Consider the following 25701-nt stretch of genomic DNA (forward strand, 5'->3'; position numbering starts at 1 on the left):
CGCTATCAGTCAACATATCTTCAAGGATAAAGTCAGTCAGGAAGGCAAACAGACAATTAAATATAAAATTTATTAGGCAAAATGTACAATAGCTGCATGTGCTATCTTACAGCTCAAATATAGATTTTGTTTTGCATCCACTCATTAAGAGTGGAAAATTATATTCAACTTAGGTTTTAGATTCTGTAATGAACTGTGAAAACATTCATAAAAAACACACTGGCTCACATTTCGAAAACCTTTCACACCAGGAAAGCTGATCTGAAATCTGTGTTTGGGTGGTCGTCTTTATTTTCAAGAGAAGGGCAATCGTTCAGATCAAGAAATCTCCGTGTCAGCTGTTTTAGTCGGAGACACAGTCCCCGTGACCACCCCTGGTCCTTAAGTTGGAGCGCCATAAAAGATGTTTTTACATTTTTTCTTTGTATTAAACAAACAAGCTCTGGTATAAGGTATTTATCATTCGAAACTCTGGATTTCTCCTAAACTGATCACAAGAATAAATGTACCTTTCTAAAGTACTTTATAACTATATCTTTTTGTGTTCATGTGACTTGTAATAAACTATATTACATCATCCAACGGTCATAAAAAAGCAGAATAACAGAACCAATAATGTTCAGCACCTGTCACGGCTCTGAGGTTTTAAGAATGAGAAGCCGTTTTGTTCCTCTTTTGCTTTTAGGCGAGGTGTGAAAGTGGTGCTGCTGAGGTTTGACATTGTATTTTGGATGCGGTTGTACCACAATCCTAAAGAAACAAGTTGGTCAAACAGCAAATCGACTTCCCGTCAGCTTTCCTGCTTAGAAATGCTAAAGATTAAATGTGGCCCAAAGAGATGCAGACAAACGCCAGGATGAACCCGGGAGAGTTGGATGACATCATCAGTATGGACCTCGCAGGCTGCTGCTTCGTGAGCCTCCGCCTCCTGAGTTACTATAGTAACCACTCCCACCACGACCTGAAAGAATTTCGACACAAATGAGTCTGAGTATAAGCTGAATTATTTCTGAGGGCCACATTAGCTGTAATATGTGAAAAGCTTAATGGATCGATGATTGCCTGAACGAGAACTCACTCATTTCAGCTGCTCCACTGGATGTTGAGTTTAGGAACAGCTCAATGTAGCGATGCTCTGTGGAGAGAACATCAAAACATCATTCATACGGTACAAACTGCTTCTACTGTCACACAATGTTGTGAATCGTAAACTAGAAAAGTGTCACAAAGTGAAACAAATTTAAGAGCAGCGTTTAAAGAAGAGAAACGGAGGACGTACGCATGTGATTTTTGTCTTTGGACATTGCTGCAACAGCGTCTTCATGAGAACGAAACTCTACATCTGCCTCTCCAGTCGACTTCCCGTTAGAAGCCACGTCAATGTGAACTCTCAGTGGATGTAAAGGAGAGAAAAACTGCAGGGGGGGGGGGGGGGGGGAGACAAGAAGATTTCACAGATCAACATTTATGGTCTCGTCTTTGGCAAAAAAAAACAAAAAAAAAAACTGTTAGAATATTTACGAGAATTATTTTTAAAAATATTGTAAATTTTTCTTAAATACTATCCTTCCTAGGAGCATTAAGCAATTAAAAAATGTAATCTGCACAAATTACTTTCACTTTGTAATCTGCTGAAATTTCACCCTGCTTGATCACTGGGTGAGTTCAGGAAGAAGTGATAAGAATATTCATCGTCATCCATTAAGTGTCGAGACTGGCCCTGGTTCTTATTCTTATTCTTATTTAGATAAGAACACAGTTGGACAGTGTTGGCTTCTGCTCGTCCCTGCACGGCCCAGATGGTAAAACCAAGTCATCGGCTACATGCCAGGTCGCAATAAAGACACAGATTCTGCCAAGATTACAAAACTTCACACCATCAGGTAACTGAATCACTGTTGTTATTTTGCTGGACGCTCATGTCTTGCTATATGTTGTCCATGAAATATCAGCAGGAGCAGTGCTATTGGTGTTCAGCCTGAATATGATCTTGTTTGCAGGTTGTATTCCAGTGACAACTATACTACAAATATATGTTCCCCAGCATTAATGGGACTCATCTTTTTATTACTGTTTGAGTGAGTTTGCATTAATACATTATCACGTTAACTTTTAAAAACTCTAATAAGTTCCAAACATATACTTTACCAGGCCTGAGGGTGCCTCTGACTAAAATCTGCCAAAATATTACACAACAGGCAAGAGACATTTTTCTTGAATGACTGAAATCAAACAGTTGTAATTGTTTTCTTCTCCAGGCAAAATACAATCAGAATAAAACTTTTATTCTCTGGAATGAAAGGACTTGCTGGTCCCCTACACAGGATGCCATGGTAACTGTGTGTGTTCTTACTTTAGCAATGTCTCCCTCTGTGGCCCGGAAAGGTAAACCCCTCATGTGGACAAAATGCCCGCTGTGAAAACCTGAGCCACCATCACCTTGTCCACCATAACCGTGACCTCCCATTCCTGAAGGGAACAAACACAATTTTACCTAATGACAATCTAAGAAAACCTTGCAGATGAAACTGAAACCAAAGAGCAGGGGTTTATAATTAACTCATCTTAAAAAGGTGCAAAGTTTTCATATGAATGACAGGTGTGACAGGCAAAGGGTTTATCTAATCATGTTAAATTCTAAAATGTTCAGCCAAACTCCAAAATGATCTGAAAACCATTTGATCCTCTCAGCAGATGTAATAAACTCTACAGCAAGTCTATCGAGAGTAAATAACCTTTGAACTTTACCTCTTCCACCCCTCTCTCCTCTCACTCGCTCATCAAACATACCGTTGCCAAAGCAGTAGTTGCTGATACCATTGTAGCTGTCAAAGCCACTGTAACCTGGAAACGGAGCAGAAAGAAAGGGGGTAACAGACGTTAAACTTTCCCACACTGAAGGCATAAAAGCTGAAGCACCAACAGAATAATGACAGAACTGAGGAACAGAACCACAGAGAGAAAACGTTTGTCATCCCAAAATAAGAGCGATGCTTAATAAACCCATCAGACAACACATTTAGAAATGACATCACTAGAAAGACAAATACACAGATTTGTTTATACATATCAGAACTTTTGACTGATCTGTAAGGATGTAAGTATTTGGCATACCTCCTCCATAACCACCTCCACTCCTCATGTTATCCATCAGAGTCCCACCACGGCTGGGCACGGGCGCAAAGAATCCTCCCCTCGGGCCCGACATCATGGGCCTATCATAGGGTCCTGGTCTCTGGCTGCCCATTCCCCTTCGGGGAAGCTCATAATATGCTCTGATCTCATTACGACTGCTCTTAAAGATCTCTATGTACCTGCAACATGAGCAGCCCGTGGGATGGAAGGGGATAAAGGAAAGAGTTAAGCTGTAGAAATAGCTCAACTCTGGTTATAGGCACAGGTATGATTTACACAGAGAGAAGATAAATACACAAAGATAAGTATTCTAATTGGTACTACAAAATGAATGAACAACCTCAACAAAATCTCATCATTAGCTGGGCTTAGGGCTGTGCTGAAGGAGTTTTTTTTACACCAACCTCACCACAGTTACTTACAGTAAAGCGAATCCCTACAAGGCGTTTAGGTAATGCTTTGATTGCGTTTCTGATTTAGAATCACAGAGATGCTTTGACTGCAACAATTCTACACTTAATCCCCTCTTCCACTGTTTTCTATCTACAGGGTATGTCAATATATAAAGGAAGTACCAATCAAATCTATCCAGATGTTGCTGTCTTAAATAACCACAGAACTGTTTGTCATACAATAGTCACACCAACTTCAAACTTAAAGATTAAATACATTTCCTTTTATCCCAATTTTCAACATTTAGCAAGAAATATTCCCATGAAATCCCACTCATAAGATTCAGGCATTACATGACCCACCCAATTAAATTACTATGTTTAAATAGTATATTCTGGCATTCCAACCCATCATTTTCATTTAACCAGAAGAGAACCCATCTCGTCAATACCACAGTTATTCTAATATGATCACCCATTGAGAACTACAATAGAAGCCAACCCAGTCCAGCCCGTCCCTCTCCCATCTGTCCCACCTGTGCCCTATTCTTTCCTTGTGTTTCCCCAGAGCCTTTTCTGCTATCTCCTTTGAGGCAAACTGCACGAAGGCTTCCCCTGTGCTCCTCCCCTGGTAGTCCACTGGCAGAGTTATCCCATTTGGCACGATTCTCAACCCTTCAACCCAAGCACACAAATACATAGGTCGGTAGGTAGACTGATAGAATAGATAAAACAACACCCAGAGCATCTGTGGAGTTTTCAGGAGAAATATGGGTCATGACAGCGAATACACAATGGTTGTACTACCTACTAAGACTTCATTTAAAAAAAAAAAAAGGAGGTTGTCTGGGAACTGGACCTACGCTTGCTTGTCCCAAGCAGTGAAAAAAAGAACAAGCACTGGCCTGGAGTAAGCATTAAAGCAACAATATTGTAAATTTATTTTTCAACTCTCGTACAGCTGCTAACCAGCCAATTTGACTTGATTTATTTAGTTATTCATTTTTAAATTGGTGTTGAGTTACAGAGTTATCTATATTGATGGCTCAGTTGTAATTATCCTCGTTAAAAGCTGCAGATTATTAATAATACTGACTCCATATCAGTTTTGTGGGACTTTCTACACTAAGCCAAACCAGCCCAGCTCAGCTCATCCTGTCAGTAAATCCTTTCATGAGGCATTTTTGATTCAAGTCACATGAGCGTGCTAAATAATGGCTTAACATGTAAATCATGTCCGATATCAAACTAACATTTCTCAACAAGGACAAGTTTAGTAAGAGACTACAACTGAACAACAAGAACAAACAAGTGTGTGTGTGTGTGTGTGTGTGTGTGTAACATCCATACTGATGCACAAAAAGTGAAGTTAAGTTAATCATTTGTGTTACGATTTGTAAGATAGAAAGCACCGCTCAAAGTGCAGTTGGCGGTGTTTGTGCGTTTTTATGAAACAATCCAAGACACATTTCCTAATATGGGAATGTTTAAGGGAGCACCTGTTAACAGTGACTGAAAAAAAAACTTTAGAAGCAACAATGAGTCAGAATCTTTTTGAAGGTTTGAAGATCTATCAGAGCCACCAGACTTAGAGAAATGCATGAAAGTGACTTCCTCTAAACATTTAATACATTTAATTTAGTTATTATCTGGCCAGAGTTGTTGTTAAATGAGGTTAATTAAGACATGTTCAATGAGTCTGGGTTGTATGAAAAGCGTAGGCCTCTAACAAATACGAAACAGCAGGCGAGTGCTATATTTTCAGACATTTTACATGCTCGAGTTTCTTTTAACGACTTTGTCTAATTTGGTTTGCTTGCTGTGCAGCGCCCTTCAGACATCGGTGTCAACAGTGGAGAAACTGCAACAATGGCTGAACAGTAAGTCTGCATAAACTACTTTTACATTACCAGAGTGCACTACAATTTCACATAATGAATGTTTCAATGTTCATGTACCTGAAAAGAACTGGACAATCTCCTCCTTGCTGCAGCCAAAGGGGAGGCCTCTCAATCTCAGCATGCAGCCACTGCAGCTGTCATAATCAGCAGGGCCGCTACGTTTCAGCACCCAGTCCATCTCACTACGGTTTGACTTAAACACTGATTCAGACACAGGAACAGAGGCACAAACATCACAACCGAGATGATAATTTAAACATAAATATATATGCATTTTTCTCATTTATGCATCATCTCTGTAACAGCGCACACAGACACTTGCATTGTGACACATACAGAACAGCTACTGCAGCTCTACGGTAAACTGATTAGATCGTATCAGAATACTTTGATCCTGGAGTGCAAGTAATCCGTTTCATAAATAAACAGCAATCATGCAAAGTTACAAAAATACAGTACAAAGTAACAGATTACAACTCCAACATTTGGCAGTCTGTAACTGTGAAAACTTCCTACCTTCTATGTATCTGTGTCCCATGTATTTACGGTCCTTGGCTAGAGCGTTCTTAAAATCTTCTGACGTTTTCAGCTCAATAAATGCCTCACCACTGGGACGGCCTTCTTTCGAGTAGGTGAAACACACCCCATTTACTTTTCCCACGATGTCACAGTCTGCGTGTAAACGGGACTGGTTCAATTTCTTTTTAAAATAAGACGTTTTCCTCATGGTCATAATATTGGTATACTTTTGGTGTAGCAACAAGAAATTACACTTGTGTCAGTTAGGTAAATGGGACAGCATTTCCATAATGAAGCAATAAATGCCTGCAAAAATAACTCTTTCCGTTGGGATGTTTATTATTGCAATAGAAACAACTTTGAAGAGAGTTTCAACCAAGGAGGAGAACTAAGATAAGTTTACGACTATCAAAAAATGATTATCCATTTTATGCTTTAGGTGTCAAAGATATGTGTGTTCACACCAGAGAAGAAACTGGCCACCTCCTCCTGTGTGCAGGACCAGGGAAGTCCTCGGATCCGCACCACATAACCCTCTTCGTTCAGAGACATCCTCACTGCCACAGAGAGCACAATCCAGCAGCAAGACATTAAATTACAGTGTTTCTAACAATTACAAATAGGCTAAGAATTTTGTCCCTGTTCCCCTTGACCCTGTAAGCGCGAGTCAGTGAGTCAGGTCCCTCATATCAGATTTAAACTAAGAATCAGAGCTATTGAAGACAGTAGCTTAGTGGGTATATGAACATATGGACAAACTGCCATTAACAGACATCATATATAGTTTTGTATGAAGTCTTTATTTTTAATGTTTTATTCTGTTCGTTTACGTTTAAAGATAATGACAAAGTTTACTGTGTTGTTTCTATTTCTAGGTGTGGTTTTCAGCTATAAATAGTACGTTTTATTCAAGTATAGCACACAGAAACACACAACAAAATATCAGCTCGAAGCTTGAACTGGTGATCAACAGCCCAATAGTTTTCAGCAGATAACATAGTAAATAACCAATACACAGGTATGCTGTGCTTAATTTAAGACAGACTGACACTTTTAGGATGAACTGAATCATTTTGTTGCCCTATTTGTGTGACATTCGTGAAAGTTAAAGCGTATCAGTTAAGCTAACGTTTCAAACTTCCTCCAAGTGTCGGCAGACAGGTTCGATGGTCATATTTCGTTTTTAAATTCATTCATAATACTCGCATTACTGCGTTAATAAAACCTTTACAAGACATTATCTATTCATATGCATCAGCAAATGGAGACATTTTATCAGGCTGTTCCATAGGTTAGTAAGAACGTATGCTAACGCCTTTTCACTGTCAAACTGTCGTGAAAATGCTAGCTTTACAGCATTAGCAAGCTAGCAGCTAAAGCTAACTGTAGGACAGTGACAGCGGTCAAATGTAAAAGCTGAAATAGTTCACAAGATAACGGTCGTGCGTTGGAACCGGGTATGAGTATGTATCCCTACTTATAAATAGGCAAGTCGTCAGTGAAAAGTATGCGAAACCGTTTAAATGATCTTACATGCAGCTCCTGTACCCGGTCTTCTGTTCCTGTCCCAAACCTCAGGTGATACTGTCAGAAAACACACTCAGGTATGTTGTCGCGAGAGTTCGACATAAAGAGGAAAACTTAGTATTTTAATCTTTAGCTAAGAATGATGGAATCTTATATAGTTTTCCGTCTTGAGAAATACATATTCACATCCCTTATTTTAGTCAAACTACTAATAAAGCACTTAATTGCAAATAGAATTAAAAATATTTAGGAAATGTGTATGAATATCAGCCAAGAGTTGGGCCTGTACATTCAAACCTTATGTGGGTTGGTGATTAATAAGATTAATGAGAGACGAAAAGTAGGTGCTGTTCAACAAATCTGCTTTCAGTTATCTGTGTTTGGAATAAGACCACACATCGGAATGAGTGAAGAGGAGAAGTCTAGTACAGAGCAGGAACAAAATTGAGAAAAAAGACGAGAAAGCTTGAACCATTTCTTCCTTTGAGTCTCATGGGAAGTTTGATATTACTTGCAGATCAAATGGACAAGCTCTGACCCCTGATGGGGACAAAGCAGGATTAGGAAGAGGGCTAAATATATTTTTTTAATGGAGAGTAGCATTGAGAGGAGCCAGATGAGGTGGCTCGGGCATCTGGTAAGGATGCCTCCTGGACGCCTCCCTGGTGAGGTGTTCGGGGCACGTCCCACTGAGACATGGAGACCCAGGACATGGAGAGACTATGTCTCTCGGCTGGCCTGGGAACGTCTCGGGTCCCCCCGGAAGAGCTGGAGGAAGTGGCCGGGGACAGGGACGTCTCGGTTTCTCTGCTCAAGCTGCTGCCCCCGCGACCCGACCCCCAGAGAAGCGGTAGATAATAGATGGATGGAGAGTAGAAGTGCCTCTGCACCCCAGATCTTGAACTGTTGGCTGTGAGTTTCTGTCCACGTTGTCTACAGAGAGAGTTCACCTGTGTTACTTGTCAATGCCTTAGTGATATTGTGTGCTAAGTTATTGCCAAGCTACAAAAACAACACCCCAACTCATTAATGGAAACCTCTGAAGGTTTCTATATATTGTATCCATCATCTATAACATATTTAAAAATAATAATAACACAACAATATAATTTCCTGGGGTTAATAAAGTAGTATTGAACTGAACCCAATTGTAAGCTGCCATTAACAAGACTGACAACTTTGAGAACACGAATAGGCATCTACAACTGGCAAATTGAAATTACTGTGACAAAATCTTGCTGGCCTTGAACACCTGCATGTTCACCCTATTCTTTCATGTAGGTGTTCTTGCCACCTTGTAAAGACACACAAAAATATAATCAAGTTACGGTGCAACTACAATCTTATTGCACTTTTCCTACATTATCAAACATATTTTGACTGAGGGCGCAGTATTTGGAGCCTACTTTTGTTGCATACTCAACATATGACTGGTTTTCAGCTTCACACAAAGTGTTGAAATGCAGCTGGAGCACACCGAGTGAGTCTGCAGCCCTGGCGTGGAGGACGTGAAGCTGATCGAGGTCACACCGTTAACCCAGTTGGGGTTTAAAGTCCATCGAGCTGCAACAAAAAAAGTCCTAACCTGACACCGCTGCTCGTTCCAGGCCGTTTCCATTTTAAATCCAGTTAATAATGGAGATCCCCGTATTTACGGTCGATGCATTCACTAATTTAGCGTTCAAGGGAAACCCCGCTGCTGTCTGTCCACTTATGCATGTGAGTAACAACATTTGGGTCAGTGAGTGTGTTGAGAGTGTGTGTGAGTTGTTGAGACCGAGAGGCAAACAAAGCAGAAAGCATGGAAATATTTAGGGTTTATTTAACGAGTACATTATATGTTCCTAGGTTAAACTTCTACACAAAGAGTGTTGACTTACTTAAGCCCCTCAGCAGGACTATACTCCAAATAATTTTGTGCGACTTCAGTGTTTTTTCCCAACCCAAAAAAAAAAACAACAACAAAAAAACATGGCCGGTCGGGCGTCCCACCGCCTGCAAGTAGAAGTCTTTAATTTAGATTACATCTAGATGTCACTGACAACACACTTCTTGTCAAATGTCAAAAGTGTTGCATGATTAAACCATCTGCTGTAAAATATCAACAATCCAAGCAGCCCTAGACACTACTATGCACGTGTGCCACGTGTCATGTATGATCAATACAACATATTCATGATTTAATATCTGTGTGTTGTGTCATGTGTTTCTAACAGGAACTGAATGATGACTTGTATCTGAAAATAGCAGCAGAGATGAACCTGTCAGAAACTGCCTTCATCACCAGAATCAACCCTTCTGATACTTTCACCACTGGTAGCTCTATTCAAATCTACCACCCTTACATTACTTATTGTTGATCACACAAATCTTTTGAGATTTGTTCAACAGAAATGCACTTGTATTAACTATTGACTCCTTTATATTTACAGTTTTTGATATTACTGTCCAGGCTGCTGATATATATGTGTAAAACTGCTACAAATAATTCTCTGGTTCAGGGTTTAAACATAGTTAAGGACATGGACAGTGCTGGTAGCCGGTGGAAGTTGATAATACCCTTAGGTTTCTGGAGACACTGGAAGTGTCTTCAGTAACGATACTGAATATTTAAAACTTATCTTCAAAATGGCACTGTAGAGCCGTCAAAAACTCAAATGCTGATTTCAGGATACGTTGCCATTTGACTATGTACAATTACACATTTTGGATTGTGTAAGAAATTAGAGGTCAAGAGTTCACCCTCCAATGATCAGTATTAGAACCAGCGTCAAATAGACTGATATCTAATATCATTGAGGAGGTGTTCAGATGGTTGATCTAAGGAAAAGTAACAGTCTTGCATGAGACTTTAAGTGTTGAAGAAAGAAGTACACGACTGAACACTGACTGAATGTTCATCTATGAACTTTATTATTGATAGATTAAATAAAAATGTGTTTAAGTAGCATGTTACTGCTGAGGCTGCTGGGGGTGGAGCTTCTTTGAACAGTTGTATGTACTATACCTTCATTTTAAAATGGGAGCTTCTGATATTGCATGAGATGCTTAGTTAAAAAGGAAATTACAACAAACAGGTTTGATGCATAACATATATAACATTTACTAAAAACCAAATCCACGTGAGAGGTTTAGCGGAAACGAGCAGAAGATGGCGGAGCTAAATCAAGGTTTTGATATGGACTCTGTTACCTGATGCGTGGCCTTGACAAAAAACGGCTCTGTTTAAGACACCAAGGAGGTGTAACTGTTGTGCAACTTTTTCTATTATCCACTGAGTAAAATCTTCCACCTTAAAAGTACTTAGTAAACTAAAGCTGTTATGAGGATATAGTGGGGTAGAAGGCACAACATTTGCTATATCACTACTCATTAGGGTTCATTCTTGTTGACCATTTCTGGTTTGACATAGTAAACAAGTTATGCAAAAAGGGCCCAACTTTAGATTATGAATAACTGAGTACTGCACATTACCGTACCTTGTAAACGTGCATGTAGTGGAACTACTATTTTCCCCAACAGAGAGTGGTTGTGTACGGTCTTTTCAGTACAGTATGCTTTTTAAAAAAATTTTTTCTTTAACTGCATTCGGAAATGTTACAGCTCTAGGGATAATTGCAAGTAGATTTCTCAGAAAAAGTTACGTGTGATAAATATGACACGCAACTGAAAATGTGGTGTAATTTTCAGGATCAAGGTTTCGCCTCCGATGGTTTACACCGGCAACTGAAGTGAATCTGTGTGGTCATGCCACCCTGGCCTCTGCAGCTGTGCTGTTCCAGTTTCAAAGTAAGACACATGCACCGTAAGGGTAAACAGGGTGCACTTTTAGTCTATTTTCCTGACAGAATTACTATAAGGACAAAATTATTGGAGATGCAAACTGTGGACGAAGCATTTGTTCGGAAGCATTCTGATACTGTGAAGTTACAATGTGTTAAGTTGTGTGCACATTACAGGATTTTCAGTCAGTACATGCTTATGTTGGTTGCTTAAAAAACACACAAAGCAGATGTGATTGGGTTAGACTGTTATAATATGTACACTGTTTGTGTTCCCTCAGATAATGTAAATCCAACAGTGGTGTTTGAAACCAGGAGTGGAAACCTGGCTGTCACCCAGGAGAGGGAGAGGGAGAGATATGTCATGGACTTTCCTCTTAATCCACCCACCCATGAGGTATGGTCACATGATCAGATAGGCATGACTGGACAAAGCTGCAGAAGCACAGCATCCTAGTTGACATCTAATATCTCAGTTGTAACTATCTGCCTGAAGAACCAATGAGTGGGTTTGCTGCTAGTTGGAGTGTGTAGAGTATTAAACATTTAAGATATTTTTCCTTTTACAATTCACCAAATTTATGAACTCAACCGTCCCACAGTAATGTTACATAAAGCTCTAGCTGTAATAGCGTAAATTTAACATGCTTTTTTTTTTTTTTTTTGCAATATACTTTATATTATTTGAAAAGAGTTAAGAATGTTCAGTTTGGAATGTATTTTTAAAAAAGTCAAAATGCTATCCATAACAATCTTTTTTTTTTTCCAATCTCAGGATCCCAATGACTTCAGAGACATTATCAAGGTTAGTAATGACCTTTGTGCATGAGTTAGGAGTTCACCTGCTCAACAGCGTTGCCCCAGTACGAGTACGTCCCGTGTGCTTAACTGTTTCTCTGCGTGTATTACAGGTGGCAGTTGGAGACCACCCAGTTCAGGATGTTTTTCTGAACTCTGACACCAAGAAGCTGATGATTCGACTGTCGGACAGCTGTGACAGGTTGCCATCTGAACGCACACACACACACACAGTATGCACAGAAACTTAACTCTGTGACAAATTGAGTTGAATCTTTTGTGCACGATTATTCCTTTTAATTCATGTGTAGCTCTTGGCTCTTCAAACACTTGTAGTATACTTCCAACTCTGACCTCATGGGAAGGTCCATTACACCCCAACAAAGCCAGCCAGCCAGGAATGCAGACCACCACTGACATTGCTGATCTACCACCTCAAAAATTTCTAAACTGAGTTTGTGCTACATGTGTATCGGCTCCAGGTCAGTGCTAACCAGTCTGAAAGTTGATCCTCTCACGCTGCTGAACAGTGAGACAAGTGGAAGAGTCAAAGGACTAATCATCACTATGAAAGGTAAGCAGGCCTGCTTAGTGCAGCTAAACCACTCGTGTTGTTGGACAGTTTTATGGCTCGTTGCATCAGACAACACGTAGTAATTCAATAGTTAAAACACATAATATCGTAGAACACGAACCATCTGTCTTTCAGGAAACATTTGAGTTTAACTTGTTACTCATTTTAACAGTTAAACTGTTGTATATCAAATGTCTGTTTAAAGTAACTTCACAGTGGCCCACAAATATGAATCAAACGGTAATGTCAAGACTCGCTCCGGATGGCAGCCTCGATCTGGAGCTAATCAAAACATTTCCTCTTTCAAACACTGTTACTTCTGATCACAGGGTCACCAGACTGTCAGCCAGGATATGACTTCTACTCAAGATACTTTGCGCCATGGGTTGGTATCCCAGAGGATCCCGTCACTGGTAAGATGGTCACCATCACCACAACTGTTGCTGCTTCTCAATAGCATCCTTTTGATCATCGTCTGACAAGGCTTTCATTTACACTACTTCAGTGTTGCTGTACACATTTACATACAAGCAATGGGTCAAAAACAACAGACGATGCAGTTATATACAGCTTGCGCGTAAACATTAAAAGGTGCTAAATGTTTGGCGTGTCACGTGCTTCATATAGATTACATGCATTTTCTGTCCTTGCAGGATCTTCCCACACTGTCCTGGGTAGCTACTGGTCTCAAAAACTGGGAAAAAAGAAAATGCTGGGTAAGTATTTCTACCAATTCCAAATAATTAAACTGCTAGCCAAGTCTATACTTCAACTTTTTAACATTATGTGATTTATAACAGCTGTTGTCACCCACTATAAATAGTCTGTCGTTTACGCTCAGATTATCTTGTGTGTTTGTGTAGCGTACCAGTGCTCCAGCCGAGGGGGGGAGCTGGAGCTTGAAGTGAGAGATGACGGGAGAATCAACATAGCTGGAGAGGTCACCTCTGTAATGCAGGGAGTAATCAGACTGTAGTCGCAAGTGTATGCTAAAGGCGGATTAAGGTGTTGGGTATCTGTTGAAGCTGATGAAAATGAGATGGTTTTAAATTGAAGGTCAAATGGTCGCCAGCTCAAACTGGTCAATCTGCTGAAGAAACATCCCAAAGCTAACCAATATGAGAAAGAGTCAAAAGAGCACTTACACTCCGGTTCAGCATTATTTATTCACATTACACAAACATTCAAACAAGTTTTAAATAGAAAAAACTAACACATCCAATCCGAGGTTGTGCTGCAAGGAAAACGGATCAAAGGTAGAATCACAGTTGGTGTATTATCAGACTCAGACAGGAGCTCACAGAAATAAACGAGTCACGACTCACAGTTCACATACGTTTGAATCCACAAAACTATTTCCGTCCTTTCTTGCAAAATTCATGTAATATCTGTTATGATAACATGTTTCCTCTGTAATGCTGCGGTTTCAGCACAGCTGGTGTCAGAGACCTGCATGACCAAAACCCACGGTTTTAGTTCAGTTTCTGCTGTTGACAACATGCTTCGATAACAGCGGCTTTTAAGAAAGAACTCCAAACGATTCATCAGTTTGTTGGTGCAATTTCCTAACAGCGGCCGGTGATGGCAAAACTCAATAGAATAAAGCCTGTTAACGAAAAAACTGTTTTGTCACATGTGTAAGGCTCAAAATCAAATTCTGCAATCACATCGGCATCACCCTATTAAAGTCCTGAGGTGGAGAAATGTTTGCTTTTGGTAGGAAACGGACAATAAATGTGGTAATCTAGCTTTTTGGTCCTTCTTGAGTGACACCATTTCAGTTTTCATGTTTAAGGAGCTTATACGACTGTTGTAGCAGGTTGAAAAATAACCTTAAAAGCTTGTTTGTTCATGCAACCCGTGTGTTGTGAGAAAATGTTCCGATTAAGGTACCAATAACAACATGTAAAATATCACAAGCCTCTCAACAGAGGCATTCGATGAAACATTTCTTGACAGTGACCAGCTATAGTCGAGGTTCAGCGGTTTGGAAAACAAACTATCACAGTGCAATTCCAACACATCTGACTGTAGTATGCAGCACAACTACTTCAGTTGTTCAGTGTCTTGGTACCTTACTTACAGACAATAATACCTATAAAACTGGAAAGAATTGTTCATCGTCTTGTGGTCTAAAGGTTTCAAATCTGAAAAAATAAAAAACAACATACAGGGAAAAAAATTGTTTTGAATTTGAATGCAATTGATGGTTTTATATCGATTACTTTGTTTTATAAAAGTTAGCTCAGGCCTTATTTGAAATATTTAAGTTTCACTTCAAAGTCAGCTCAAATCCTGTTCAAACGATTTGGTTGTAAAGATGGTGCGTTTCTCCTGATGGATCATCAACTAAATATGCAGATAATTGTTATAATTCTCTGCCCTGCCGAGATGATCCACAGGCACTGGCTTCTTCACTGTGAGATGTAATCGTTGACCTGAGACGCCCTCCTGGACTCAGACTGCTATCACAGGTGCATGCTGGGTAAGGCCTTGTGGGCAGCAGGTGGAAGCTGGATGATGTGAAGAAACGGTTCAGGAGAAAAACAGTTTCCACAGATTAAAACAAAATGCTGAACCGTCATTGTTTATGTCAAAGAATAGTTGTTTTTTTTTTACTGAAAATGAAGAAATGTACAAGACGATTTTCTAAAGGATATCATGTTCTCCTGCTGGAGATGATTGAGTAGTTTCTCCACTGGGGCAAAGCGTCGCAGTGTTGTGACAGAACCCACCATCAGCAGCTTGTGTTTAGCCCGGGTAATGGCCACGTTCAGGCGCCGCCAGTCCTTTAACAGCTCCCCCAACTTTGAATGGACAGACAGGAGAGAAGCAGGTCAAGCTTCCACTCATTTGTTCATGCATCCAGAGACAAGAAAAAAAAAAAAAAAAAAAAAAAAAGGAGGGGGGTCACTTACATTTCCTTCCTCTGCGGCGCTCCGGACAAACGACAGAATAATCACACTTTTGTCTCGTCCTTGGTATCTGTCCACGGTGTTCACCTCCACACCGGTGAAAGCAGGCGACTGCAGCAGAGCCGAGATCGTCTTCAACTGCTGCCTGTAGGGCGCGATCACACCGACATCACTGGGCTTACAACCCGCCTGCAAACAGGGAAAATACGTTCATACCAGACATTCCTACACTGATATTCTACTTGTTCACCCTTTTCCAATCACATATTGTCACTGAATTATTAATCTCATCTGAAAGCTGAAGAACCTTTATGAGAAGAGACAGCAGCACGTGGATGAGAGCGGCTTCAGTACGATTGCTCACTCCGCCCTGCTCCACCGACTCCAATGCAGGCACCTATAGAAACCAGTGAGGATAATCTGGATTAAAATCAGGTCGACCCCACTACTTTCAAACACCGTTCTCATTCGACATTAATCCCATTTGAGATCTCTGCAAGAGTCACAGTGTCAGTTTGTCAACGTTTAAAAAAAGATTACACAGAGTGTACTCAATATTCTACCAACCATTGAACAGTCTAGGAAGCAGACAGGACTGCTGGGCAGCAGTGTGGCCTCTACCCAGGACAAACTGAGCTGGGGATGAGTCCGAGAGTAGGAGCTAAGCTCCGACTGGACAGACGGCAGTAATGGCAGCGTGAGCAGAGCTGTGGCCGTCTTCTCTGATCCACACTCCAACCGGCCGTCATACATCAGAGAGTTACTCAAAGACATGATCTGCCTAAAAGGGAAAGAATAGATCAAACATAATGAATCATGGAGCTGTGATACTTTTATTTGCTCCTCCGGAGCTGTTTAGCAGTCATAACATTACAGAATTAAGTTATTTCATCTTATAGCATGAGAAAGATCAAAGCCTCTTACATTGTTTTTTTGTTAACAAAATGAAGGAAATTCACATCATTCATGTATCATTCTGTCAATAGTTTTAAGCTACAGCAACATGCTAATGTATGTAGCTTTTCCTGTTATCTTCGCATACATGTCTACCTGTTCATTCGATACTGTACGTTGAGTTGCACCACTGCCTCAGTGTGGAGCTCCAGTCGCTTAAATAGACTTTCATCCATCCCAAGAGACCTAAAGGGGGAACAAAAATCCAAAAGGAAACATAATTGTCACACTGAATCCTTGAAATCCTCCAAATACGGACTCTTCAAAGCAACTTTTAAGGTTAGCCCTCCCCACACCCTTTGAAACCACCATCAAGATATTCTCGACCTTGCTTCCTGGTTTTGTACTATTGGTGGCAGCTGTTGATGATCTCCAACCAGCACAAATCTCTTGGCGTAGAAAAGTGGCCCCAGACAGATCGGCTGACTGATCTGCGATGCCTCGTCCACGATGCAGAAGTCAAACTGGCGGCGTGTGAAGACTGGATGCTTGATGCCCATACAGGTGGTTGCCACTACAAGCTAGAATGACACGCGATGCGTTTATCAGTTAAAAAAAACTACAAAAAGATGCTAACTGTGCTAACTGTAGTGGGTTTAAAGTTACTGTGATAATATTTCACAAGCCAGGTGCTCACTTCTTTGTTGTAGAGTTGTTCCAGCTCTGGCAGCGTGTGAACCTCCTCCTTCCTCACACTTTCCTCTGTGTACGGCAGGATGTCTGGATGAATCTGGTGAGGGCAGTAAAAAATATAAGTAAATCAGAGATACTGACTATTGTTCTATTAAATACTATTTTGAAAAATATTACCACAATTATTTTATTACTGTACAGCTTTTATGGTGATGATTTAATAGTTTTATTTTTTTCTTAATGAGCAAATAAAGCACAAAGGGTGTTGCTGGGAAATAAACACACATACTTCAGGTTACTTCAGCTGTTAAATAAGAGCAGTCAGCTGTGGCGTACCTTCTGTCCCTGCCCAAGACGCAGAAAGCCAACGCGGAAGCGTTTTAGCTTCAGCAGGATGTTGTCTACAGCAGAGTGAGTGTAGCTGGTCAGTAAAACACTAAATCCACAAGCGTGCAGGATACGAACCTGAGAAGAAAAGCGAGAATAGCGGAGAGTTGCAAAACAAAACAGAGAAAGTATGGGTCAGAGTTCTGGTCTTACAGACAGAGAATGGTGTTTTTTTGTTTGTTTTTTAATGGTCGAGCTTTGTTTGAGGGTTACCAGGGTGCAGATGGTTGTCGTTTTCCCTGTGCCGGGCATGCCAACAATCAGTGTGTAGTCTTTGGATAACAACACCTTCTTCATGGCCTGCTTCTGGGGTTTGTTTAGACCTACACGGACATACAGAAACACACCGATGGAACAAAGAGGGAATTTAAAGTTGAAACTTTACTACGTGCAACAAAATTCCAGGCGCGTGTATGAGGTCGTCATGGTTCCAACAGAAAAGAAAGAAAAAGACCCATATGTGTAGTATCTGGAATTGAACCAGACTTGTGTACCAGCTTCAGAGTGGGATCTCGGCACGTGTAGAACTGAGAAATTCTGAACAACCTTGAAGCCATTGCATTTGGCAGTGTCGCTGCAGCTGTACAGATACACACACACACACACAGCATTTGCAACATCCATCAGGTCCTCTCACACACACTTTTGCACACTGTGTCAACCACGCTCGTTGACCCTGAATTACAGAATAGAACAGAGTGACCACGTAAAACAAGGACCTGACTTCAAAGATGTGCATCATGGGACCCTTTCACGTTTGGTCATGGACTGTGGAACAAAACTGAGCTTCAAACACAAAACAAATAACACGAAGAGAGTGGAAAAGCAGAGCCAAAGCACCTTTGAGGATGTTGGCCACAGTTTCCTTGGCTTCTCTGGGCAGAACAAAACTGAGGTTGGAGATGAACTCCGGGGGTCGAAGGTCAACAACCAGCCTTCTCAGACGCTCACTGCACAAAGTCAAATTTAAGTTAAAAACATCTTAAATATTCAGACAGGTCTTCATACAACAAAGACCAAACAAGAAATGTGGGAAACCACCGTATCTGTTCAATTCATTTCACATGAGCTTGTTTTACACACGATCATTTTCACTGTTCCCACCTGTCCTGACAGTTTCCCATCAGTCTGGAGAGATTGGTGAGGTGAGTGCTTAAGCCCACCACACCTTCATCGCCATCCAGCCGAAACAACACGTCACTGAACTTAGACAGGTCCCTGTTAACACAATAAACCACAAAACTTTATTGCTTCATTTTACTGAAACACTCAAAACTGCAGGAGGAGGATCTGTTCTCACCTGTCCAGAGTGCAGCTGATGGATGTTCTGCTGACCTCACACAGGTACCCCGTTGCCAAGCCAACGAGGCGACCTTCCTGATCACTGACAACAACCCGATCGCCGCTGGCCAGCCCACTGTTGGTCAAACCCTGCTGGGAGGTGGTACAACTGCGCTGGAAACGATGCAGGAAGACACCCTCCGACTTCACAGTCACAGGGCTGCTGAGCTGCAGGTTCCCCGCACAGCTTCCGTTTTTCTCACTTAAAAGAGAACAGACGAAGCAGAAATACTACGATTATAGTTTAAATATTTCTACTTTCTATCAACAGAAACTACAAACGTGGAGAAAAAGGCTTTACACGAGCGAGTCCAGCTTCATACCTTTCCTCAACAGACTGAAGCCACACACGCTTTCGACCGTTCTTCGTTTCCATGGTTTCCGCTTCCAGGCAGCAGAGCAGCAGCCAATGTGAAAAATAGTTCAGATGTGGCAGAGTCAGGTGACCGGTCTCCTGTTGCAAAAATTCACGTACAACATCCTCATGGACATCTGCAGAGCTGGCATCCACCACTCTGAACCAAATATGAGAGGAAAGGAGACAAAGGACAAGCAGAGAAGAATCTGTTGGTTAGTACATTCAGCTCATTGTCTCAAGACACTCTGAATTTTCCTAAGACTTTACTAAATCATTTTACCTCTCATACAAAGCACAGTTCAACCTTTGCGGACAATACTGGCAGGTCTGTCTGTCTGTCAGGATGTCAGGCAGCCTCGAGAGACGCCTCTGATCTGCCTCTCTCTCCACACAGTTGTGAATGTGATGAACCAAAGTGTTCCTCAGCTTCAGCAGCTCTGACAAAAAAACACAGTTTGAGTAATGAAGGAGATGAGGAGTGGCAGCTGTGAAAGCTTTTCAGGTTATTTAACTTTGACTGCACCTACGTTTTGCAGTCAGACAGACAATTAACTTGAAAAGGAACTTATTTCAGCAAGATCCTTCATCTTCATACATAAAGGCCATAAAGTAAATTCTGTTTAGTTTTCCACCTTGTTATCAAGACTAAATAAAACATACAGAGGCCCATATGTCATCTTCTTTCTGTTGTTCTGATTCTTGAGACATGCTCCAGTGTCAATGTGAGAAAAAAAAAAAAAAATCCATAAAACCGTGAGAGTTCCCGGCAGCTGTTGTGACAGTGGTTCAGCACATGTGTGGGCGCACCGTACCTCTGCGGTCCATGTGGCCGGCTGCCACAGGGTGCATGTTGCCAGTCTTGAGGTAAAGAAGAAGGCCGGCTTCAGGATTGTATCTTTCCATGCTCATCAGGGTATACAACATCACCTGCAAACAGGAACACACCTTGAGCTAATTAAAAAAAAAAAAGAAAAGCCCTTTCACCCGACTCCACCCGCCCACGTACAGACCACCAACCTGACTGCGATGTTCTATCGAGTTCGTCTCCTTTCCAGTTTTTAGCTCCAAGGGGAGAGTCTTTTCTTCCGAGCTGCTGCTTCGTGGTCTTTGGATTCGAACCCGTGCCGTCACATCGATTTTCCCTTTGAGGCCAAATCTGGGGGACCATACGTTCTCCTCTATATCAGCCAACTCGGTGACCGTGACAACAGCAGGTGAGTCCTGGTACCTGTTCAGAGCTCTGCTGTCGCTGGGACTGGAGCCAAAGGAACAGGGACAGAGACATAATCAGCTTTTTGAAAGGCGATTCATTTTAAACTGAGCGTTAGTTACATTCATAAAGCACTTTTACGTACATTTTAAGGCTGATGGCTTTTGGCGATGAAGAGATGAGGTATTCTTTAGCCCAGTGTTCCAATGATGGGAGGTAATCGATCAGTTCCTGCTTCATCTCCTCCTGACTTACACCCAGAGTGTACCTGTGAACACACGGATCGATAATGACAAAAAGAATCAAACAAAGAGCAAACGATAGGGCAAAAATCACAGCAAATTGCTAAATTATGATCTCTTGGATTATAATTAATTGGACTGCACTATTTGGATTACAATGACTTGGATTATAATTTGATTAAAATAAGACTTACATCAAACATATTCATAGGTTAAAGTGCTTTGAAATGACATATGTTGTTGAATTCATGTAGTCCTGCTGACATTTACCTCAACTGTTCATATTTTTGTAGCATTAACTGTTTTGTTCAAACACTGAACAACTGCCAGTTGTGTCATTACGCTCTATAAATGGTCTGCAGCTCGGTCTAATCTAACAAACCCACATGTCTCCCAGGTAACGAGGTCGGCGTAGTGCCTCGTCAGCCAGCTCAGACAGTTTCTCCAGAGAAAAATCTTTAGCTGTTGCTGCTCTCTGGAAGATTTCATGGACCATAGTGCCATTGAGCATCTGCTTGGAGACTCCATCAAAACTCTACATGAAGGCAAAAAAAAAGGAACACCAGAGAAACCAAAGAGATGTGAAAATAAAACCAACCAGTAAGTAACTTAATGCACCAACATCAAACTAAGAAAGAACATCAATTCAACCCGATTGTACGCAGACCACATCATTTATTAAACATACACACACAAAAAAACACGATACCATATGTGGTTGCTCATTTCTCAGTAAGGAGAGACTCTCTGAAAACTTCTTTTTTAACTGAAGTAGGGCAAAGAGTTCAGTAATCACCAACAACAGGAAGCCCTGGTGACTGGACAATCCTTTTACCTTGAACATATCTCCCAGTACTGCGCGCCTCATGCAGCGGATGGAGTTAGAGATGCTGGTACCTGAGATGAGACTATCAGGAAGCAAAACCAGGAAGCCCTGCTCCCTGTTCACTAACCAGGTCCCAGCAACAGAGCGACCTTCCAGGTGCACCACGGCGCCGTGACACACAGGCGTCATCTCCCTGGAAACACCCAAGGGAAAAAATCTTTAGAAAAATGTCGTCTTCAGTGTATTTTACTGTACATGCTGAAACAGCATTACCATCCATCTTTCAGCAGGCATGTCTCAGTTGGGCGTAGAGACTTGGAGCACGAGATGGTCAGTGTTTTGCAGCCAGGTCTTTCCTCAATGTCTACAACCCAGTAGCGGTTGTTTGGGCCTCCGGAAAGGATCACGTGATCTGGTACCTTGCTGAAAGAACAGACAGGACTTGCTTCACAACCCTGTGAGTAAAGCGTAGACCAACTATTTGGATTTTAACATGCTGTCAAAACACTTCTGGTCTGAACCGTTTGCTGCCCTTTTGTCTTTTTTTCCCCAGTTGCTTCTACTTTCTGCTGAGACGTTTCCTGAAGCTGGTGGGATCGGCTGCTTCTTACCGAGTTTTTTTAGATTTATCCTCCTTCCCTTCATAATGATCCATCGGCTCCGCAAACCAGCTCTCATCGAATCCATCTTCGACGGGACACACGGACGTTGTTCCTGAATTGTGTTGTTATTTATACAGGGGAAAAAAAGAGACAAAGTTAGCAGAGATTTGAAACAAAAGATCTTTTTCTTGCCCTCAGGACTACACTACTACATCTTATCCATATACGCCCACCACAAAGAGAGAAACAGAAGCGCTATGAAACATTATTCAAATGCAGTAAAGGAAATTGGACTCATCAGTTCTCTCATGTGAGAGAACTGAAAGTTTTAATTCAAATTAAAATGTTTAACTTTTTATAAAATTATATAATCCACATTTGACTTTAGTATATAAATATATCCATTTTTGGGAGGACTAATTACAATAATCATATGAGAAAGACACTAAGTGGCAGGATTCATCTGTACCTCCAGCTTGCTGCTGTTCTGATGATGTTTTCAGGCCCCCGCCTTCTTCTTTCACTCGAGTTCTTGTAGTTTCTATTTCTTTTAATTCAACCTCTCCCTCCAGTGCAGGTGAGGTAGTTTGTGGACTGGGTCTCAGCATGTGAGCAGTAACGATGTACGTTTTCTCATCCAGGCTGTTGGATTTCGCCTCAGTTGCTTTCATCTCCGTTATGGCGGTAAAACCAGAATCTTTCTCGTCTCGTTTCTCCGGACGTTCTCTACGACCCCCCATCGAGTGGTCAGAAACGGACTGATGGGATATCACTGTGCGTCTGCTGCCACTGAAATCCACTTCGACATCTCGTCTTTGACCCGCTGAGCTCTCAGACAGACCTGTGGACCGGTCATTTGAGAGGTGAGGCGTCTTCACAGAGCCAGGCAGAGGCACTCCCACTTTCACGCTGCTACTTGTGGAGCTGACAGCAGCTCTTGGTGGAGAAGGATGGGCAGTTCTTGCTCTCTTGGCATTGTGGGATTCTTTAGGAGGACTGAAGAGTCTCTTCAAGGAGCTAGACAATCCATCCTCTCTCTTGGTTCTTCTTGCCTCCTCGTTCATTATTCTTTGTACTCTCCGACCTTTAGAGCGGGGACTGCGACAGATGGGGGACAGTTCGCCAAGCTTTGCAGAGCCCGCGCTGTTTCTGACGGACTCTGAGCACAGTAGACCTTCGTCTCTGGAGGAGGAGGAGCATGTAGGCCTGATCTGACTGTTTGGGGTTTCAGGCACAGAGAGGATAAGATCTGGGGAGAGGGGAAGGAGGTTTTCGAGGTCACCGAGGATGCTCCTCTTCGATGGGGAATTTAGACTGACTAGGGAGCTTTTATCATCTTTGATCAGAGGCTCGGTCTTGCAGGGTACGCTGCCAGTGACAGATGCTTTTGTGGAAGAGGACAATGCCTACAAGCAACACAACCAGATGATGAATGTAGGGGGGAAAAACAACTTGTCATCAGTACTTGTAACTGTACATAAGAGAAGAACAAAAATTCCCCCAGTCAACAGTTTCACCGATACTCCTGATTATCAATTTTTATTTATTTATTTTTTTAAATACGACTATTCCAAAAAAGTTGGGACGCTGTGTAAAATGTAAATAAAAAACATTTTATTATAATTGTTCTACTTTTATTCACAGCAGAACACAGAAAATATATCAAATGTTGAAAGCAAGACATTTTACTAGTTCATGAGAAGCAGTTTCTGGACCTTTGGGAGAGAAACGTCATGCCATTCTTTTCCGATTTTTAAAAAAATTTTTTTTACTGTTCAACAGTCTGGGTCTTCTTCATTGGATTCTGCATTTCATAGTGCCGTTCAGCCAGGGAAAGATCTGGACTGCAGTCAGACCAGTCAAGCTCCCAGACTCCCGCAATATTGTAGATGCAGTCAAAAAAGGCAAGGCCTTCTCTGAATAATATCTGCTCTGGATTGAAGCATATCTTGCTCCACTGATGATTTTATGTAATGTAGATTATGTCCAATTCAAATTTCTAAACAGGTTTTCATTTAAGAAAAAATATCTTGAAATGTTGCACAACTTGTGGACAAATGTTTTTTGATCCGTTCATCATTATTTCTAAGACATATCCAGCTATGTTACTGACCTGTTGCCAACTAATCTAATGAATTGCAACATGTCCATGTAGCTGTTGCTTTTCAGTACAGCCTTTTCTAACCTTTTTGTTGGCCCCATCCCAACTGTTCCGAGACAATTTGGTATTCAAGAAGATCTAATATTTTCCATGAAATAGTGAAATACATACTTTCAACATCTGACGTGTTATGTTGCGTTCTATTTTCCTGACCTTTTCCTTGACCTTCATAACATGTACACTCCTAATTAAATTAAAATGAAACCTGCAAACAATGGTAATAAGTAATACTCTAGTGATTATGACATCCACCCAGTCAGGTTCTGGAAAAACACAGACCAGAGAAGGGAGGAGAGAGGCTGTTACCTTTTGGTTTTGAGAGGAGAAGAATGATGAGATGTTCTGCTGCCCTCCAGGTAACCCTGCAGGTACCTGACAGAAACAACCAAAAGCACAAACATACCATTGGTTGTTTGTTGTCCATTAATTAAACGGAGTGACTGAAGGATGAGTGGTTCACATGTCAGCATATTTAACAGTTTTGTGGGATCTGACAATCAATTTTAAAAAATGCTTTCAGAAGGAAACAGGAGCCGCATTTACCAACGGTTTTCATTAGTAGTCGTTTACTCCAACAATAACTCACCTTAGTTTTCTTCATTTTGGTCCTGTTCATGGTGACTCTGTTAATACAGCAGTCTGGTGTGTGGATGAAGGTGCGTTTGATGCCTCTGCCCTGTAACCAGCTGGTCTGCCAACGTTTAACGAGCACACTGCCTGAGGTATATGTGGACCGACTTCGTTGTTAGGTGATGGCTAACCCCAGCTGCATCACAGCTTGTGTTTCTCTGCATCTCTCCAACCGGCAGATTGTTCACAAACCCACCAGCGACAGACGGCGACAAGTACGCTGCTAAAAACTACAACTGCAGTTCATAGCTGAGGGTCGTCTGGGTGACAATTTCTCGCATGAATCTTTCATCGTTTCATTAAAAGTCCGGGGCGCCAAATTTTCAGCTTCGCGGAAAGGAAATGACGTCAACGCACTTCCGCTATCTTTTTCCCTTCATAAGAAACGACCGACGAAGTAAGACCAAACAACTCTGCTGTCACGGGTGGTTGAAAAGGTTGTCTTTTATCCAGTCTGTAGACTAACATGGGCTGTCGTTTTTACAGTATACGGTTGTCAGCTGTAGGTAAAGAACAGCTGAATAAAGTGTAGGGAAAGAGCTCCTCTGAGTTACAAAAGTACATCGAGATCACAACTTCGATAATACAGTTTGTTCAATGTTTCAATTGATCTTGGAAATGGCATGGCTTAGTTTTTTTTAAAGTTACAAGTAAATCCCACATTCTGATAATTGTTTGTGGAGGAGCACCTCTTGGATTCAGCAACTTCCAGGAAAGCCTCTTTTGTACAACTCCCCCTCCCAAAAACATTGATATAAAATGCTCTTATTTTCAAAGCATGGTCATAGTTACTTCTAAAACACCACCAATGCGT

General features: G+C 41.4%; 3 protein-coding genes across 3 annotated transcripts; 1 reads left to right on the forward strand and 2 right to left on the reverse strand.

Annotated features, from left to right (window-relative positions):
- Positions 1 to 51: 51 nt before the first annotated feature.
- Positions 52 to 7581, reverse strand: hnrnph3 (heterogeneous nuclear ribonucleoprotein H3 (2H9)). Its single transcript, XM_072380405.1, has 11 exons — positions 7481 to 7581; positions 6412 to 6504; positions 5945 to 6100; positions 5486 to 5629; positions 4064 to 4202; positions 3115 to 3314; positions 2749 to 2844; positions 2354 to 2469; positions 1280 to 1415; positions 1079 to 1135; positions 52 to 961 (listed from the first exon to the last, which is right to left on the reverse strand). The coding sequence occupies exons 2-11, from the start codon at positions 6497 to 6499 to the stop codon at positions 885 to 887; spliced, it is 1209 nt and encodes a 402-aa protein (XP_072236506.1). The 5' UTR covers positions 6500 to 6504; positions 7481 to 7581; the 3' UTR covers positions 52 to 884.
- Positions 7582 to 9007: 1426 nt separating this feature from the next.
- Positions 9008 to 14268, forward strand: LOC140301794 (phenazine biosynthesis-like domain-containing protein 1). The gene is made up of 10 exons (XM_072380406.1): positions 9008 to 9193; positions 9691 to 9790; positions 11165 to 11263; positions 11538 to 11653; positions 12032 to 12061; positions 12168 to 12256; positions 12537 to 12628; positions 12958 to 13041; positions 13282 to 13344; positions 13492 to 14268. The coding sequence occupies exons 1-10, from the start codon at positions 9110 to 9112 to the stop codon at positions 13602 to 13604; spliced, it is 870 nt and encodes a 289-aa protein (XP_072236507.1). The 5' UTR covers positions 9008 to 9109; the 3' UTR covers positions 13605 to 14268.
- Positions 14269 to 15235: 967 nt separating this feature from the next.
- Positions 15236 to 25208, reverse strand: dna2 (DNA replication helicase/nuclease 2). The gene is made up of 24 exons (XM_072380395.1): positions 24844 to 25208; positions 24564 to 24629; positions 22566 to 23502; positions 22106 to 22208; positions 21768 to 21917; positions 21504 to 21687; positions 21055 to 21203; positions 20572 to 20694; positions 20234 to 20471; positions 20029 to 20143; positions 19497 to 19653; positions 19182 to 19373; positions 18818 to 19060; positions 18622 to 18735; positions 18358 to 18467; positions 17731 to 17840; positions 17467 to 17595; positions 17135 to 17227; positions 16825 to 17018; positions 16594 to 16683; positions 16111 to 16324; positions 15851 to 15940; positions 15547 to 15732; positions 15236 to 15435 (listed from the first exon to the last, which is right to left on the reverse strand). Exons 1-24 carry the CDS (start codon positions 24871 to 24873, stop codon positions 15244 to 15246), a joined length of 4209 nt encoding a protein of 1402 aa, XP_072236496.1. The 5' UTR covers positions 24874 to 25208; the 3' UTR covers positions 15236 to 15243.
- Between the last annotated feature and the right edge of the window lie 493 nt (positions 25209 to 25701).

This window comes from Leuresthes tenuis, unplaced genomic scaffold (assembly GCF_036924035.1).
Source record: "Leuresthes tenuis unplaced genomic scaffold, fLeuTen1.0.hap1 SCAF_2, whole genome shotgun sequence".
NCBI lineage: Eukaryota > Metazoa > Chordata > Actinopteri > Atheriniformes > Atherinopsidae > Leuresthes > Leuresthes tenuis.